Source organism: Salvelinus fontinalis, chromosome 40, assembly GCF_029448725.1.
Source record: "Salvelinus fontinalis isolate EN_2023a chromosome 40, ASM2944872v1, whole genome shotgun sequence".
NCBI classification, from domain to species: domain Eukaryota; kingdom Metazoa; phylum Chordata; class Actinopteri; order Salmoniformes; family Salmonidae; genus Salvelinus; species Salvelinus fontinalis.
Genome location: NC_074704.1, coordinates 23,404,841 through 23,424,113, shown reverse-complemented (window position 1 = coordinate 23,424,113; position 19,273 = coordinate 23,404,841). Strand labels below are relative to the sequence as shown.

At 42.4% G+C, this 19,273-nt stretch overlaps 1 protein-coding gene and 1 long non-coding RNA gene across 4 annotated transcripts; both read left to right on the top strand.

The window, feature by feature from the left end:
- Positions 1–285: 285 nt before the first annotated feature.
- Positions 286–4,545, top strand: LOC129839719 (uncharacterized). Its single transcript, XR_008757066.1, has 2 exons — positions 286–928; positions 3,863–4,545. It is a non-coding gene; the product is annotated as an uncharacterized LOC129839719 (long non-coding RNA).
- A 2,453-nt stretch (positions 4,546–6,998) lies between these two features.
- LOC129839411 (uncharacterized) lies at positions 6,999–12,256 on the top strand. 3 transcript variants are annotated; one of them, XM_055906847.1, is made up of 6 exons: positions 7,016–7,107; positions 8,910–8,999; positions 9,339–9,532; positions 10,083–10,832; positions 11,474–11,534; positions 11,832–12,256. In XM_055906847.1, exons 3-6 carry the CDS (start codon positions 9,355–9,357, stop codon positions 11,938–11,940), a joined length of 1,098 nt encoding a protein of 365 aa, XP_055762822.1. In that variant the 5' UTR covers positions 7,016–7,107; positions 8,910–8,999; positions 9,339–9,354; the 3' UTR covers positions 11,941–12,256. The 3 variants fall into 3 exon arrangements, with proteins under 3 accessions (XP_055762821.1, XP_055762822.1, XP_055762823.1); XM_055906848.1 differs by lacking the exon at positions 8,910–8,999 and adding an exon at positions 7,186–7,244 and having other exon boundaries at positions 7,029–7,107; XM_055906846.1 differs by lacking the exon at positions 8,910–8,999 and having other exon boundaries at positions 6,999–7,107.
- Positions 12,257–19,273: the final 7,017 nt, after the last annotated feature.

The window sequence follows — 19,273 nt, the reverse complement described above, 5'->3', positions numbered from 1 at the left end:
TTGAAAGTCCGTGTTGCCCAGCAACAGCCCCAAAACATCACTGCTCTAGAGGAGATCTGCATGGAGGAATGGGCCAAAATACCAGCAACAGTGTGTGAAAACCTTGTGAAGATTTACAGAAAACGTTTGACCTCTGTCATTGCCAACAAAGGGTATATAACAAAGTATTGAGAAACTTTTGTTATTGATAAATTCATTAAAAATCCTACAATGTGATTTTCTGGATTTTTTTTCTCATTTTGTCTGTCATAGTTGAAGTGTACCTATGATGAAAATTACAGGCCTCTCTCATCTTAAGTGGGAGAACTTGCACAATTGGTGGCTGACTAAATACTTTTTTGCCCCACTGTATGCGTTCATCACTTTTCAGAGTAACAAGTGTGTTGGCTCGGGGTTAGGTTTATAAACAAAGACACTGTGTAAAGATTTCCGGTAAATATTTGATTGAAAACCAGACACTGTATCATTTGGGACTGAAGGGTTCTATTGTGTTAATTTATGTGTTCATATGTCGTGATTTGTTCTCGACTGTGTAGCTACATAATAAACTGTGCAAGTAATGTAGCCTACTACATACAGTATGTAATGTGGCTAGCAACTTGAATGTATAGGCTCTACAGTGCCTTCAGAAAGTATTCATACCCTTGACTTATTCCATGTTTTGTGGTGTCACAGCCTGAATTCAAAATGGATTACAGATATTTTTTCCTCACCCATCTACACACAACAACAAAGTGAAAACATGTACTTTTTTTAGCAAATGTATTGAAAATTAAATACAGAAATATTTAATTTACATAAGTAGAATCGCCTTTGGCAGCGATTACAGCTGTGAGTCTTTCTGGGTATGTTTCTTAAGAGTTTTACACACCTGGATTGTACAATACCTGCACATTATTTAAAAAATCCTTCATGCACTGTCAAGTTGGTTCTTGGTCATTGCTAGACAGCCATTTTCAAGTCTCGCCATAGATTTTCAAGCCTATTTAGGTCAAAACCGTAAGTAGGCCACTCAGGAACATTTAATGTTGTCTTGGTAAGCAACTCCAGTGTAGATTTGGCTTTATGTTTCAGGTTATTGTCCTGCTGAAAGGTGATTGTGTCTGTTGGAAAGCAGACTGAACCAGGTTTTCCTCTAGGATTTTGCCTGTGCCTAGCTCTATTCCTTTTCTTTTTATCCTAAAATACTCACAAGTCCTTGAAGAGTGGTTCTCAGCGATGTGTTGGATTTGCCTCAAACATAACGCTTCGTATTCAGGACAATAAGTGCATTTCTTTGCCATTGTTTTTTCAGTTTTATAGTGCCTTATAGCAAACACGATGCATGTTTTGGAATATTTGTATTCTGTACAGGCTTCCTTTTCTCTCTGTCATTTAGGTTAGTATTGTGGAGTAACTACAAGGTTGTTGATCCATCCTCTGTTTTCTCTTATCACAGCCGTTAAACTCTGTAACTGTTTTAAAATCACCATTGGCCTCATGGTGAAATCCCTGAGCAGTGTCCTTCCTCTCTGGCAACTGACTAGTTGTAGTGACTGGGTGTATTGATGCACCATCCAAAATGTAATAAATAACTTCACCACGCTCAAAGGGATATATGTCTATTTTTTTGCTTTACCCATCTACCAATAGGTGCCCTTTGTGAGGCATTGGAAAACCTCCTTGGTCTTTGTGTTTGAATCTGTTAGAAATTCACTGATTGACTGAGGGACCTTATAGATAATTGTGTGTGTGTGTGGTACAGAGATGAGGTAGTAATTCAAAAATCATGTTAACTATTATTGCACACAGAGTGAGTCCATGCAACTTATTATGTGACTTGTTAAGCACATTTTTACTCCTGAACTTATTTAGGCTTGCCATAACAAAGGGGTTGAATACTTATTGACTCAATACTTTTCGCCTTTCATTTTTTACTAATTTGTAAAACTTTTGAAAAACATGATTCCACTTTGACATTATGGGGTATTGTCTGTAGGCCAGTGACACAATCGGTGCATTCGTAAATTCACTCTGGCTATCTACTGTACTCTGCTTTCAGAGGACTCTTGTTTGAGTGTACCAGTGCTGTAAAGTCTGCTTCCAACTCACACCCTCAAACACTTAGATCCCATGAACGCAGCTCCCTCTCCAGATCCCAATCACCTGAATTCTGATCACCTGTTCACACACCTGTATGTCATTATCACACACTATTTAGTTCAGTTCTTTGCACTCCATCATTGTGAGGTATTGTTTTGTGACATGTCTTTCAGAGTGCTGGGTTTTCCCCTCCTGTGTTTGACAGTTTTTTTCCTGCCTTACTAACAATGCCTTTAGCCTATCGGATTTCCTGTTATCTACCTATTGCCTGGACTACGTTACTAGCCTTTTCCCTGCCTGTACTGTTGCCCTTTTGGACCCCCTGTGTATGACCTGCCTGCCTCTGGACCCAGCTACCTGCCTCCTCCTGTGGTCCTTTGCAATAAACACCTGCTGCTCCCTGCGCTTGATACCAGGTTGGTCTCCTCTCATGTTCATCACAAGTGCAGAATAACTGATGAATTTACAAAGGCTCAACACCTGTTGAATATGGCCTGTTAGTAAAAGTCGCCAAAAAAGCGTAATTCAATTATTGCCAGCAGCACAGTTAGTCACCAACGCTCTGGATAACATAAACAGCCTAACCAGCTCTGCTAGGGTGAGTGGGGTGTTCTAGCATTTGTGTCTGGAAGTAGCTACTAAGGTAGCCAACGTTAGCCAGTTAGCTTGGGTGCTTGACTACTGTTGTGTGGTCAGAACGCTTGAACCAACTCTACTCCTCAGCCAGAGCGTCCAGTGTGCACTCTGAATTTACGAAAGTCAGGAGCGCATTCTGGCACTCCAGATTGAATTTATAAACACGCCTATAATATCAATTTAATCCATTTTAAATTCAGGCTGTAACATGTGTGAAAAAGTCAAGGGGTGTGAATCGTATCTGAAGGCAGTGTATATGGTTCTATGTAAAGCAACTTGAGGTGTCTTATTCAAAACACTGAACTCCATTACTATATTCCAGAACATCTCTTTTTACCCCGCAGAGTGAGGTTTGCATCCTTGGATTACTCTCCGGGGCCTTACCGTGAACACTATGAAGACTACCCGAGGAGTTTCGACCTTCAGACATTCCACGCCCCGGATGTTCTACGCCAGCGCACCAGCGCCTCTCATTGTGCCCCTGAGACGGCTTACCAAGAGGAGATTGGCCTGCAGTCCCACCTCTACCGTCAGTGCTGCTTCACTACTAGCTCTGGTCCATGGGGTTACGTGCGGTTTGCTGATGTTTGAGGAAAGCTCAGAATCAGCAAGCCACATGTAACACCCTGGATAAGAGCTACTTCACTACCTCTTCATCTCTTGATTTGGTCCTTTACATCAGAGTAATGCATTCCAGGTGACTACCTCATGATGCTGGTTGAGAGAATGCCTAGTGTGCAAACCTGTCATCAAGGCAAAGGGTGGCTACTTTGAATCTTATTCAACACTTTTTTGGTTACTGCATGATTCCACATGTTATTTCATAGTTTTGATATCTTCACTATTATTCTATAATGTAGAAAATAGATCAAATAAAGAAACCCTTGAAGGAGTAGGTGTCCAAACATTTGACTGGTACATTTCTATTAAAGTCCAAAAGTAAAAAAACAATCTCAGCAAATGTTAATCAAATCAATCTTTAATAATAAAACATTTCAGACATGGATGTTTCACAGAAAAAGAATATAATATTTACTACACAAGAGGATAAACTGAAGAATAACACAAACTAAATGATGAAAAGCAGAGCCAAAATGTGTTTTAAGATCCCCTTTAAATATGTTCACAGTTTCAGCCCCCTCAGGTTCTCTGGCAGGCTATTCCAGAGGCTGGGGGCATAGTAACTAAAGGCTGCCTCTCCATGCCTCTTGGTCCTAGACTTTGGGATAGTTAAAAGGCCAGTGCCAGAGGACATGAAGGACCTACTGTGTACATACCTGGCATGTATTGGGTGCACAACTGTGGATTGATTTCAAAACCAATAGAATCTTAGAATTAATTAAATTAAAACTCACAGGCACCCAGACAGGAGAGCATTACAGTAGTCAAGCCTACTTGTGATAAAGGCATAGAAAAACAGCTGCACCATGGCAATGTTCATCAGTGTCACGCCTGTTCCCGATCCCCCTCGCACCAGGCTGACTATCATTACGCGCATCAGTGCTTCATTGGACTCACCTGGACTCCTTCACTTTGTTGATTGCCTCCTATCTGTCCATTATTTATTAAATGTTCACTCTCTGTACTTGCGTCTCTTCTCCCAGTGTTTTTTTGTTTTTGTTTGGTGACGTCGGGTGCGGCGGCCGAAGGAACCGGGGATGCCTCAGCTGGCTCGTCGAGCTTCCACGCCTTAGCTGGCTCGAGAGGTTTTCTTTCCTAGGTTGCCTCGGCAGACTCCCATCCCGCGTCATGCATTCAGCCGGCATGATACTCAAAAGACTCAGTCGCCAAACTAAATGTCCTTACAGCTGAGAGCATTAGTGAAAATAGAGGCTGTCTCCCCACCCTTTTTCCCTTTTCTGATTATGAAAAGCTGTAGTCCGGGGGAGGCTTCATTAATTAAGGGCGGTACTACAATCTGAAGACACATATGTTTCAATGAGAAACATGCAATGAACTTTGCACTCAGTAATGAGGTCATTCACAAGAATGGTTTTCTAGTGATTGTTCTAACGTTTAAAAGCGCCATATTCAATGTGTGGGCCACTCTGCCACTGGGGCATTAGTCTCAAGGTAACCAATGGAATAACTAATAAATTAAAAGCATTACAACCATGTTTTCTGAAAGTCTCCAATCTATCCGAATGGTAGGAGATGACAGTTTGTCTAAACTCTGTAGAAGGCAGATTTAGAGGAACATAATTTAGGTTACTCACAATCAGTGGCGGTTATAGCTTGTATGGCTCCCTCCCAAGACTAAACCAATTCACCTTGGTGGTGTGCAGACTGGTTTTATAATTTTCTTAATGTTTTCGGCACAAATCAGAAAAAGCAATATGTCTGTGAAACTATATATTCACAGTATTATGAATGAATTGTTGTTTATTTGGTAGCACTATTTCGTAGTGTGACTGATTTTTCTAATTGCATTAGTACTGTACAAAGTTAGAGGTGCGCTATTTGATAGATGCTCCCACTCCCCCTACCTCGGGCTTCCAGTGGGGTGACCTGAGGTCAACCTACTCCCTCCCAATCTCGTACTTCTGAGTGGGAGATCTTTCCAGGCAGTAGCCTGCCTAGCTCACAAACTAGAATCAGGGCGCCCACTCCGACAAGGTTAATTGACCCACAGTCCCACACGGTGACATGATATCATTGACGTGACGTGCAAATGAGCGATAGAAAACCGATCACCCAAATGTCACCATTCCGATTTTTTTGGTGCGGGTGCCCCGTACCGCCCCCGGCAAGATGCCCATGTCGCCTATACCTAAATCCGCCACTGCTCACAATAACCATAGAGCCATTTCTACGGGAGTTGATATGGTTTCCAAGTCCTCTGTTGCTTAGTCTGCCAGGGAGGACTGGAGCACTACCAGACCCTGTCTGTCAGTCTCTAAAACAGTTTGCGATGTTGCTGGAAATAATCCCAGAAGCCCTGCGGTTAGGGTGAATCCTGTCTCTTTTTAAAAAAGTGCTGGTTGCTCCCACAGCAAATCAAAGTTGTCACAAAACGATACATTCCTGTCATTGCAAAGTTTCTTCGGGGACTCATTTAGGGCAACAATCATTATTTGGAGTGATGATTCTGGTGTGAAACAAGAGATCAAAACTATAAGGAAGTACAATGTTATGACCCTTGGGCCATTGAATGTTCGGCACTTAAAAAAAAAAAAGATTTATAAAAGGAGTAACAAAAAAGACTTGAACTGTTCAACAAGCAAACATGACATATGTGCTTTTATCAAGCGACAGTACCCAAATTCTCTGAACAGCTCAGGACATTATGCAAACCCAGTGAACCTGATAGGAAGACATGAGCCTGGGTTGGCTGAAAAATAGGCCGTGTACACACAGATTGTACAACACATTTGAGACCGTGTTTGTGATACAATGCTGAGTTTGTCTGCACAAAAATGTTTACACAACCGTTGTCTCAAGTGAGTTGCACATCATTTGTACAATCTGAGTGTGTAGGGGGCCACAGTGTTTGGTGACTGAATACAGAACCACATTTCTCAACGCTTTGTTGATAAAACGCAAAGAAAGACAAAGAAAACATGATGGCATCTTAAGTTCTTGCTTGATTGGTTATGCTTTCCATTCAAGGTATTGTGAGTTAAACGGCAGGAAGGAATGGGGCTCTTATTACACGTTGTTATAGCTTCAGTCTTGAGTTCTCATCTCGACACCCACAGTAATTGACATAATCAGGTGATCACAATGACTAGGCAAAAAACATAGAAATGCCAGCGAACCCGTTAACCATGTATACTTAGTGTGGTACACATTGCAAACATGTGTTCTCATTGTGTTCAGTTGTGTAATACACAGCACTATCATCGGATCATGTGCTTGTGGAATGTTTGACTTTGTGATAAAGTGAAGTTCAGTTGAACAGGTCACAGTTGGTCTTGGATGGACCAAAGTGTTAGTAACCTAAACCACAAACACAGATGGAAGTAATGATAAAATGAGGAGTCAATTATGACACGAATCCTGTCAGGTGTAGCCTACTACTGCTTACTAATCCTGGTTTAAAGTGATGGTTAGAGTTTGCATCCTCTTCATGTCATTGTTCTCTTCATTCATTATGCTAACGCAGACTTGCCCTTTAACCCCTAAGCTTCATTCCCACCTTTGCAATTAAGATCTACAGTGTCTGTGTACATTCTGTACTTTCCATTACTTTGCTGACGTGATGGGTTATTGCCCAATGGCCTGAGAACAAAATGTGAAGAATTGGCTCACCTGGCTACCCGCCCTGCTACCCATCTTTCCCGTATAAAAACTCTGATGTGTTGTCTGTCAGACACAGAGGAGTAGGTACAGCTCGATCAGCTGTGTTATTTTCCACTGAACACTGTTCATCGCTTACCTGAACGACTGGTAAGGACGTTTTTATTGAACTGACTCATTGTTTTGACCTGTATTGAATTAGTGTATGTTGAATGTTGTCTCCCCTAGTAATCTGAAGATGAATGCACTAACTGTAAGTCGCTCTGGATAAGAACATCTGCTAAAAGGTCAAATGTAACTATTTTACATACAGATCTCCTATTATTGTATTGATTAGTTTGTTTTATATATTGACGTCACAAATATATCATTTGTACAGTTCTTTATTAAAAATGTAGTTATTTGTCACATTTGACTGTGTAAAACCTAGCAGTGCTACTTATTCCTGTGAGAGTGAGAAGGATATATAGCATTTTGCAACAAAACATGATTATTTGCCTCTCTGAAATGAAACCATCAAGTGATAGATTTCAAACAAACACACATCTGTCATTGAACACCACGCCATGATTAGATGGTGAAAAAACATTCATCTCTTTCATAAGTTCTTTAAACAATAAAAGCTCATTTATCAACATTTCAGAAAATGGATATACTGTAAGCAATCATTTCTGATGAAAAAACACAAATGTGAAGAATTGGTTTATACAGTGCATTCGGAAAGTATTCAGACCCCTTGACTTTTTACACATTTTGTTACGTTACAGCTTTATTCTAATTACAAAGCAAAAACAGGTTTATAGAAATTGATACAAAAACTCAAACTGAAATATTACATTTACATAACTATTCAGAACATTTTACTCTGTTGAAGCACCTTTGGCAGCCATTACAGCCTCGAGTCTTCTTGGGTATGACGCTACAGACTTGGCACACCTGAATTTGGGAAGTTTCTCCCATTCTTCTCTGCAGATCCTCTCAAGCTCTGTCAAGTTGGACGGGGAGTGTCGCTGTACAGTTATTTTCAGGTCTTTCCAGAGATGTTCGATTGGGTTCAAGTCCGGGCTCTGGCTGGGCCACTCAAGGACATTCAGAGACTTGTCCCGAAGCCACTCCTGCGTTGTCGTGACTGTGTGCTTAGGGTCGTTGTCGTGTTGGAAGGTGAACCTTCGCCCCAGTCTGAGGTCCTAAGCGCTCTGGAGCAAGTTTTCATCAAGGATCTCTCTGTACTTTGCTCCATTCATTTTCCCCTCGATCCTGACTAGTCCGCCAGCCCCTGCCGCTGAAAAAAATCCCCACAGCATGGTGCTTCCACCACCATGCTTCACCGTAGGGATGGTATTGGCCAGGTGATGAGCGGTGCCTAGTTTCCTCCAGACGTGACGCTTGGCATTCAGGACAAAAAGTTCATTCTTGTTTCTCATGGTCTGAGAGTCATTTAGATGCCTTTTGGCAAACTCCAAGCGGGCTGTCATGTGCCTTTTACTGAGGAGTGGCTTCTGTCTGGCCACTCTACCATAAAGGTCTGATTGGTGGAGTGCTGCAGAGATGGTTGTCCTTCTGGAAGGTTCTCCCATCTCCACAGAGGAATTCTGGGGCTCTGTCAGTGACCATCGGGTTCTTGGTCACATTCCTGACCAAGGCCCTTCTCCCCCGATTGCTCAGTTTGGCCATGCGGCCAGCTCTAGGAAGAGTCTTGGTGGTTCCAAACTTCTTCCATTTAAGAATGATGGAGCCCACTGTGTTCTTGGGGACCTTCAATGCTGCAGACATTTTTTTGGCACCATTTACCAGATCTATGCCTCCACACCATCCTGTCTCGGAGCTCTACGGACAATTCCTTCGACCTCATGGTTTGTTTTTTGCTCTAACATGGACTGTCAACTGTGAGACCTTGTATAGACAGGCGTGTGCCTTTCCAAATTATGTCCAAACAATTGAATTTCCCACAGGTGGACTCCAATCAAGTTGTAGAAACATCTCAAGGATGATCAATGTCAACAGGATGCACCTGAGCTCAATTTCGAGTCTCATACCAAAAGGTCAGAATACTTATGTAAATAAGGTATTACTGTTTATTATTTATAATACATTTGCAAAAATGTCTAAAAACCTGTTTTCGCTTTGTCATTATGGGGTATTGTGATGTCATTATGGGGTATTGTGATGTCATTATGGGGTATTGTGTATAGATTGAGGGAAAGGCTGTGACAAAATGTGGAAAAAGAGAACGGGTCTGAATACTTTCCGAATGCGCTGTATAGCGTTTTGGAATGGAACTCTTTAACTCTTCAGAACAGCCTTACCGCTTCTCTTTGTAGGATAATGTAGGATAATCATGTATATTTTTATCCTATTTCTTTCCATACCATTCTAAACAGATCACCCAAAGACAACATGAAGCTGGAGCTGCTGGTGGTGTTGGCTGTAGCAGCCCTGGTTCCCAGCCTGTCTGAGGGGCTGCTGCTCTCCACATGTGAGCTGAAGACCAAACTGGCAGAGGCTGCTGACCAATTCAATCTGACTGAGAAAATTGCTGCGAAGGGTGTCGAACTGGACAATGTCTTGGCCAAAAGTGGGTTGTGAATTCTATGTAGGCCTATTGTATTTTTGTGAGTTTCGAGAGATTACGTAAAGGAGGTGTGAGAGCATAAAACATCAATGTCACTGAAAAACGTCTCAAATTTAGTTAAAGGGGAAGTTCAATATTTTACAACGTAATGTTAAAGGGGTCGTCACCCTAGTAGTCAATGGGCCATTTTCTTTAAAGAGCCACTACAAACTTCAGCTAAAATCAATGGGGGCAATTTACATAATTGAATGGCCAAATCAAGTGAAATAAACTCAATATTTGATTAAAGTTAAAGTTGATTTGGCCATTTAAAAAAAAAAACATTGCACGGTTGCCCCTAGCTAGCGGTGCCTAAGGTTAGCTGAAGTTTGTAGTGGCTGTTTAAAGACAAACTGTAATCCATGTTTTATTAATGTTATAGACTAGTTTCAGGGTGAGGAAACATCTAACATCAAGTTGTAAAATACTGAACTTCCCCTTTAAAACGTCCAAATATATCATCTCTAGCTTTCTCTATTCTCTTTCTGCTCTCACTGTGACTTGGTTGGTCCAGTTATCTGCAGTTTGGACCTAAAGTCTGGTTTAAACACCAGCCTTGTGACCAACCTTGTCCTGCGCAAACCTATCCTGCATAAATCCAAAAGGTGCCCCATCAGCAGGAGACCTGTGAGACTGTTCGGGCGCAAACGTCCAGGTAGAGATGTTGAGTCAAAGGAAGATGGAGTCCGTTCTGAGGGAGAAGAGGACAAGCCTAGACCTACAGGAAAGCCTGGGGGAACAAAACCAAAACCTACCGGGAAAACAGAGGGAGTGAGCCCAAGATCAGAGAGGCCCGAGGGGAAGAGGCCGAGACCAGGGAGTCCCGCGAGAGGAAGGAACAAGCGTGAGGCTGAGGAGTCCGCTGGTGATGAGGAAGAACATGACAAAGTTGAGGCGCAAGAAAGCAAAGCGGCTGAGGTGGAAGAGTTTGGCGGCTATGAGGACGAGGGTGATGAAGACAAGGTTGACGAGGATGAGCTAAACGAGGAGAACCTGGAAGAGTTAGAGGCGGAGCTGGACGAGCAAGAAGGAGAGGAACCGAAAGAGAGGGAGGGGAACAGGAAGAAGAGACACATCCCAAAGCAGTTCAGAGGTCCCGGACACAACCGCAAGCCAACGCCACGCAAGCCGATGCGCAAGCCGTTCAAGCCGATCAAGACCCTGTCCTTCAGCTTTTTCGGTCTCTTCCAGCTAAGCAATCGCCTCGCCTGCGTCTCCTCCAACACCACTCGCTCTCTCAATCTCTGTAAGACAGAGTGCAGCTGTGAGTACAAACATCTTTCCTTCCTCAACTTGTTTAGCAGAATGTCAACAAATGCCTGCATGTATGTATGTACAGTACATGTATGTATGTATGAAAGAATGAATAGGCCTACATGAGTGAGTGAGTGAGTGAGTGAGTGAGTGAGTGAGTGAATGAATGAATGAACGTCAGGCTTGTGATCATGTCAATCCCGTACTTTGGTGTTCAACAACACACCGCCAGGTACTGCTGTTTTAAAACTTCCAAATATATAATCTCGCTCTATCTCTCTCCGTTTCCTGCTCTCACTCTGACTTGGTTGGTCATGTTATCAGCAGTTTGGACCTAAAGTCTGGCTTAAATACCAGCCTTGTGACCAACCTAGTCCTGCGCAAATGAATGAATGAATGAATGAATGAATGGACAAAAAAACGGATGGATGGATTGTTCTTGTGTCATGAACAAAGACAAGAGAATAGAACTAGTGGGTTTCGTAATCAACCTCTCACTTCTCTGTAATCACACTCACTCTGTTTAGTCCTACGTTAGCGAATATTTTCAAGGTGCAGGGCTAAGATACTGTACCTGCAAAGTGCACACAAAGGCCTTAGGTAATTGACGGGAACTGTACTGACTGTGTGACTGTGTTTCTGCCCTTCCAGCCTTCGTTGATGACGACATCCGTGATGACATTGCTTGCTTTGTGAAGTCTCGTGCCTGGATGTAAGTTAACTGCCAGTACTAGTGAATAGTGAGGACAATGACATTGATGCCACACTGATCATAAAACATGAATTAGAGTGACGCAGCCCCCTGACTGCACAAAAGAGGTGTTGTTTGGGCCTTAATTAATGCAATCTAATTCAATAGAAATTTGACATTCAAAATGCAATAACATAAATGGTTACTTTTGTACGGTAATAGTCTTTTAAGCCGTTGTACAACTTTGAAGCAAGCTGTATTATTGACAGAAAAATATACGATAACAAAATAATAACCATTTTAATTTGTGGGTTACAGGAAGGCTCTGAGGTTCCCATGGAAATGTGCCAAGCTGCAAGCCTCTGAGTACTTTGAGTGTGACCAACCACTTAACAGTACTATGAGTACTTTGCAAACAACTATTTAACAGAGCATTTTCCTTCTTTCTCTCAACTCTTATCTTCTGCTATAAGCGCCACGAATATGCTACTTTCTATTACCTCTAGATGGCGTGCTAGGAATTCTTTGAGCCCGTTATCCCTTATGTTGGGACAACAAGTGCCTCCTACAGACATTAGGCAACAGCATCATATTCTCCTTCTCTCCTCCACCTGTCCAACCACCTACCACGAGTAAGGAAGTTAAATCTAACAGATGCCATTTTGTTGAAAATGTCTCTTTTGTTGCTTGGTAACAACATTTCCTTCTTTGACAAACAAAAATACATAAAATGATCATGAAGACTTTTGGTTTCCAGTGTATTATTTCCTATATGCCAATATCTGAATGTCTGTACATTGCTTGTGTGTATTAAATTAATACAATTCTGTTAAATTAAGTATTCAATTTTAATCTCAAAGAAATGAAACCCAACATGTATTATTAAGTTGTCATTATTTGGAGGGATGATCATGGTATGAAATGAGATATGTAAAAGAAGCTACTCACTGGGTACAGACGTCAAATCAACGACATGGTGGGATAAGAACCCAACTATCATACTTGAGTAAAAGTAAAGATACCTTAATAGAAAATGACTCAAGTAAATGTGAAAGTCACCCAGTAAAATACTACTTGAGTAAAAGTCTAAAAGTATTTGGTTTTAATTATACTTAAGTATCAAAAGTAAAAGTATAAATAATTTCAAATATCTTATATTAAGCAAACCAGAAGGCACCATTTAATTTTTTTATTGACGGATAGCCAGGGGCACACTCCAACATTTAGACATAATTTACAAATGAAGCATGTGTGTTTAGTGAGTCTGCCAGATCAGAGGCAATAAGAATGACTAGGGATGTTCTCTTGATGAGTGTGTGAACTTGACAATTTCTGTCCTGCTGAGCATTCAAAATGTGCTTTTGGGTGTCAGGGAAAATGTATGAAAGAGTACATTCGTTTCTTTAGTGAAGTAAAAGTAGTCAAAAATATACATACTAAAGTAAAGTACAGATACCCCCAAAAAACGACTTAAGTAGTACTTTAAAGTGTTTTTACTTAAGTACTTTAAACCACTGAGTCAATGTCTATCCCACGTTGGTTCAATGTAATCAATCATTCATTTCATTGAAATGATGTGGAAACAACATTGATTCAGCTAGTGTGTGCCCAGTGGGTATTAACAGAACATGTTATGAGCCTTGGGTCAGTTGATGTTTGGAGCTTTTAAATAAATTAAAAATGGGGGTAACAATAACATGAAAGAATTACAAACATACTACCATACTAACATACTACAAAAATATAGCCTGTGCACTGATTCAAATATCTTGTGGTTCCTCTAATCACAATTTTGTCATTTTGAAAGCATGATTAACAAAGAAATCTGTACACCTTGCATAACTTGATTATTCATCAATTGATAACTGACTGGGAGCAGAAATCAGCCCAATATTAGCCAAATAATGGTAATTCTGCACAAAACCCCCGATTTAGACAGGCCCACTGGGCTAAAGATGGACCAGCCCATCTCTCACTTGCCCCAATTTCACTATGGCCATTCTGCCTCTGATTACTTATAAATCCCACTGACTACAGCACAGCCTCCAAAGAAACTCACTGAAGAAAGCCACTGAGTGCTGGGGCTGGGGTGCTGGAGAATGGGAGCAACTGTAATGATATGACAAAAATGACAGTCAACCCAGCAAACCAACACTGGTTCTGTGAACGTTCCCAGTACACTCATTAGGTTGCCCCAAAAGTTATAATAACACAAAACGGTCCAGTTGTGCTGATGATTATATAATGTTTGTATAAAACATTTGCCTGATGTTGAAAGAACGTTCCCAGAACACAGTTTCCTATTACATTACCTGGAAACCCAATAAGAACTCCAACAGTGGCCTGCTGGAGGTCATTTTGCAGGGCGCTGGCAAGTGCACCTCCTTGCACAAAGGCAGAGGTAGCGGTTCTGCTGCTGGGTTTTTGCCCTCCTACGACCTCCTCCACATCTCCTGATGTACTGGCCCGTCTCCTGGAAGCGCCTCCATGCTCTGGACACTACGCTGACAGACACAGCAAACCTTCTTGCCACAGCTCGCATTGATGTGCCATCCTGGATAAACTGCACTACCTGAGCCACTTGTGTGGGTTGTAGACTCCGTCTCATGCTACCACTAGAGTGAGAGCACCGCCAGCATTCAAAAGTGACCAAAACATCAGCCAGGAAGCAAGGAACTGAGAAGTGGTCTGTGGTCACCACCTGCAGAATCACTCCTGTTTTGGGGGATGTCTTGCTAATTGCCTATAATTTCCACCTTTTGTCTATTCCATTTGCACAACAGCATGTGCAATTTATTGCCAATCAGTGTTGCTTCCTAAGTGGACAGTTTGATTTCACAGAAGTGTGATTGACTTGGAGTTACATTGTGTTGTTTAAGTGTTCCCTTTATTTTTTTGAGCAGTGTATATTCGTTGTGGGGTTTATTTCCAAGCACATTTGACAATACATCTATAAACAATGAGGCATGTGAGTGTTTGTTGACAGCTCCTTTAACGATTTGCTCAGGTTTCATTATTGTATTTGTCTACAACAATTAAGTTATTTCATCAACTCGAAACCTGGGAGGTATTTAAAGGCGTAATATGATGCTGTTCAATGTTATTGTTTCCGTGTACATTTCCGCTGTGCCCATGGTGCAGACGACCGCATTATAACCTCATTATAGGATACTATATACTTGGTTCACAGCATTTCACACTGTTCTGAACAGATCACCCAGATACAACATGAAGCTGGAGCTTCTGGTGTTATTAGCCGTAGCAGCCTTGGTGGTCCCCAGGCTGTCTGAGGGGCGGCAACTCTCCCAATGTGAGCTGAAGACCAAACTGGAGGAAGCGGCCCTCAGTCAGGCAAAGAAAATACATGAAAAGGGCATCAATGGATGACATCTTGGCCAATTTTTTTTTAATGAAGTTTGTTGATTGAAGTTACCCCGAAGATCACTTCAAATATCAAGACCTGTCTTTGGGGTCCATAACTACCTATTCATGTAGCATTGCTTTATACCTTCAAATATCTAATGGTCTTTGTCTTCCTTTCTATGTTTCCTTTCTCTTCATACCATGAAATGGTTGTTCCGGTTATCTTACAGTATTCTGCGACATAACCCTGTGGTGAAAGACAAGGTCCCTTCGACGAATAGGCACCCTGGCCAAAGAGAGAGACTTGTCATGAGGGCCAGATACCCGCCGTTTAGCTGGAGGCCACAAGATGCCATTCAAAGGACCCGAAAACAAGGAAGAAGATGGTAGCCATGAGTCAGAAAGAGACAATGGATCTGAGAGAGGTCAAGCCAACCTCTCACAGAGAGGTAGATGCCAACGACGAGACAGAGGGAAAACACAACGAGCTCAGAGTGAAACCTTCAGTGAAATGCAGACGTCCATTGTTCAGGAGGCCATTCAATGACTGGCCAAAGAGAGACGCAAAGTCGAAGGAAAGTGACGATGAGAGCAATAGCGACGAAGAAAAGACGGAGAGCGATAGCGGCGAAACTCAGATTGCAAAGGAAAGTCGGAATGCAAAATAAAAGTCTGAGAGCAAAGAAAATAAAACAGAAGAAAAGGAGAGAAATAGTGACAAGGAAGGGTCAGATGTCGATAAGCCAGAAAGTGAATGAGGAAGACGCAAGCGACAACGAGTCAGAAGGAGGAGGGGGCGACCGGAAAAAGAGAGCCACCCACAACCCGGGGAGAAAACACAATTATCTACAAATGGCCAAACCCATGAGTCTCTATGTTCGGGCTGTAGGTAGTCTAGCAGTTGGGAGTGTTGGGCCAGTAACCAAAAGGTTGCTGGTTTGAATCTCCAAGCCGACTAGGTGAAAAATCTGGCGATGTGGCGTTGAGCAAGGCACTAACCTTAATTGCTCCTGTAAGTCCTTATGGATAAGAGCATCTGCTAATTGACTTAAATGTCAATATGGTCTACTCCAGCAGAGCGATCAGATTGCATGTGCTTTGACTACTCGATCTCTCAATCTCTGCCAGACAATGTGTAGTGGTGTAACGTTCGTCTGGTGGTGTATGAACGGACCAAGGCGCAGCGGGTGATGAATACATACTGACTTTAATGAACAGACGAAAACACTGACAAAACACTAGAACAAACTATAAAACAATAAACGAAGGCAACAGACCTGAAACAAACGAATTTACATATAGACGAAGGACGCAAGAACAGACTACCTAAAACGAACGAACAAACGAAACAGTCCCATGTGGATTACACAGACACAGGAACAATCACACACAAACAAACAGTGAGAACAACCTACCTTAATATGGCTCTCAATCAGAGGAAACGCCAAACACCTGCCTCTAATTGAGAGCCATACCAGGCAACCCATTAACCCAACATAGAAAACGCATAACATAGACTACCCACCCAAACTCACGCCCTGACCAATTAAACACATACCAAACAACAGAAAACAGGTCAGGAACGTGACAAGTGGTGAGCAAAAGACATCCTTCTGCCATAAACCTAATTAGCAGAATGTTAACATATAATGTATGATTGGTTATTCATATATTGTACATTGAGATGCGTGTTCGTGGATTTGGCTAATTGAACAGAAACCAAGCTGCAGACCATGTCTATCTACCACCACAAACCGATGCTGACATGCGCTGACCAGCTGGCTAGTGTCTTCACCAAGGTCATTATAGTAAACTAAAACTTAAACTAAAATTGGAAAAACGATTTAGTAAACTGGAATAAAATTATGAAGAAAAACATTTGAAAAACTAAAACTATACTGAAACTACGATATTTGACTGCAAAACGAAATAAAATAAAACCATCATATTGTGATGTTCAGTTGTATTATGTTTAGGGGGGTTTTCAAATGGGCTTTTCAAGCTTTTTTGTAATGGGGTTTTTCAAGCTTCTGATTCTGGCTGGTAAATGCTGCCAATAGATAGCAATGTTTCAAATAGGCCTAGCTTGTGCATCACTATCACTAGCTATCACCAGAGAGGAAGAGGCGAAGCGAGAGGATTAACTCCGCCCAAAATCTGTCCCTGCGAGATAAGCAGAATATTTTGCAGGAAAGTCTATGAGAGAGTATCAAATTACGTGAGGGTTATTTAATCAAATAGAGCAATGTTTAGGTTGTTACAAATGTACTGATATAAGTGGACACACGTGGCATTCAGCAACTTTGAGAAAAACTACTTAGTTGTACCTGTTCTGCCGTCTCATTGCTTAGAATGGTCCCACCTGATCTCGTCTCCTCCCATCTGCTTTCCATCTTTGAGGACATGTATTTTCATTGTTAGAATGGTTTCTTGAACATCTTGTCAATATAATAAATAATCTTTGCTATCACTAGCAAACAACAGGGAAGAATTCTGAAGCAGAGACATTAGAGAAAGCAAGACACCCCCTCATTTTTTTCTGATTAGGGCGGGGCCACTCTGGTGTGCTTATGCCCCTGCCCCGCGGAACAGGAGTCCCAGAGGGAAACAACTCACTGGCAATTTTTTTGTTGGTCGAGGCGGGGGCAATAAGCAGACAATGGTTGCGTTCCCCTGATCAGATGTTGCATGCATCAACCAATGGTTGCGTGCCACATCATCGACTGTGTTATAGACTGACAGATTGCTATAACATATGATGTGGTTATATGATACTTAAATACCTGTCCAGACTTTGTAAGATTTGTCAGGCGTCAGCAATGTCTGAACAGAGGTCTGAACAGATGTCTGAACATAACTAAAGTAAGGCGACGCAACAACCAATGGTTACGTGCCACGTCATCGACTGTGTCCTCAACTGGGAATTGATATCACATATGATGTGGTTAGCTGACACTTAAAAGACCTATCCAGGCATTGTAAGATCTGTCAGGCGTCAGCAAAGTCTAAGCTTTGGAACGCGGCTTAAACTGCATTTCTAATTTAAATCTAACCAAACCTAGGACCATCACCTTATTACTGACATGTGCTAGCCTCCCTACACTGGCTTCCTGTTAAGGCAAGGGCTGATTTCAAGGTTTTACTGCTAACCTACAAAGCATTACATGGGCTTGCTCCTACCTATCTTTCCGATTTGGTCCTGCCGTACATACCTACACGTACACTACGGTCACAAGACGCAGGCCTCTTAATTGTCCCTAGAATTTCTAAGCAAACAGCTGGAGGCAGGGCTTTCTCCTATAGAGCTCCATTTTTATGGAATGGTCTGCCTACCCATGTGAGAGACGCAGACTCTGTCTCAACCTTTAAGTATTTATTGAAGACTCATCTCTTCAGTAGGTCATATGATTGAGTGTATTCTGGCCCAGGAGTGTGAAGGTGAACGGAAAGGCTCTGGAGCAACGAACTGCCCTTGCTGTCTCTGCCTGGCCCGTTCCCCTCTCTCCACTGGGATTCTCTGCCTCTAACCCTATTACAGGGGCTGAGTAACTGGCTTACTGGTGCTCTTCCATGCCATCCCTAGGAGGGGTGCGTCACTTGAGTGGGTTGAGTCCCTGACGTGGTCTTCCTGTCTGGGTTGGCGCCCCCCCCTTGGGTTGTGCCGTGGCGGAGATCTTTGTGGGCTATACTCGGCCTTGTCTCAGGATGGTAAGTTGGTGGTTGAAGATATCCATCTAGTGGTGTGGGGGCTGTGCTTTGGCAAAGTGGGTGGGGTTATATCCTGCCTGTTTGGCCCTGTCCGGGGGTATCATCGGATGGGGCCACAGTGTCTCCTGACCCCTCCTGTCTCAGCCTCCAGTATTTATGCTGCAGTAGTTTATGTGTCGGGGGGCTAAGGTCAGTCTGTTATATCTGGAGTATTTCTCCTGTCTTATCCGGTTTCCTGTGTGAATTTAAGTATGCTCTCTCTAATTCTCCCTTTCTCTGTTTCTTTCTTTCTCTCTCTCGGAGTACCTAAGCCCTAGGACCATGCCTCATGACTACCTGGCATGATGACTCCTTGCTGTCCCCCGTCCACCTGGCCGTGCTGCTGCTCCAGTTTCAACTGTTCTGCCTGCGGCTATGGAACCCTGACCTGTTCACCGGACTTGCTACCTGTCCCAGACCTGCTGTTTTCAACTCTCTAGAGACAGCAGGAGCGGTAGAGATACTCTCAATGATCGGCTATGAAAAGCCAACTGACATTTAATCCTGAGGTACTGACTTGTTGCACCCTCAACAACTACTGTGATTATTATTATTTGACCATGCTGGTCATTTATGAACATTTGAACATCTTGGCCATGTTCTGTTATAATCTCCACCCGGCACAGCCAGAAGAGGACTGGCAACCCCTC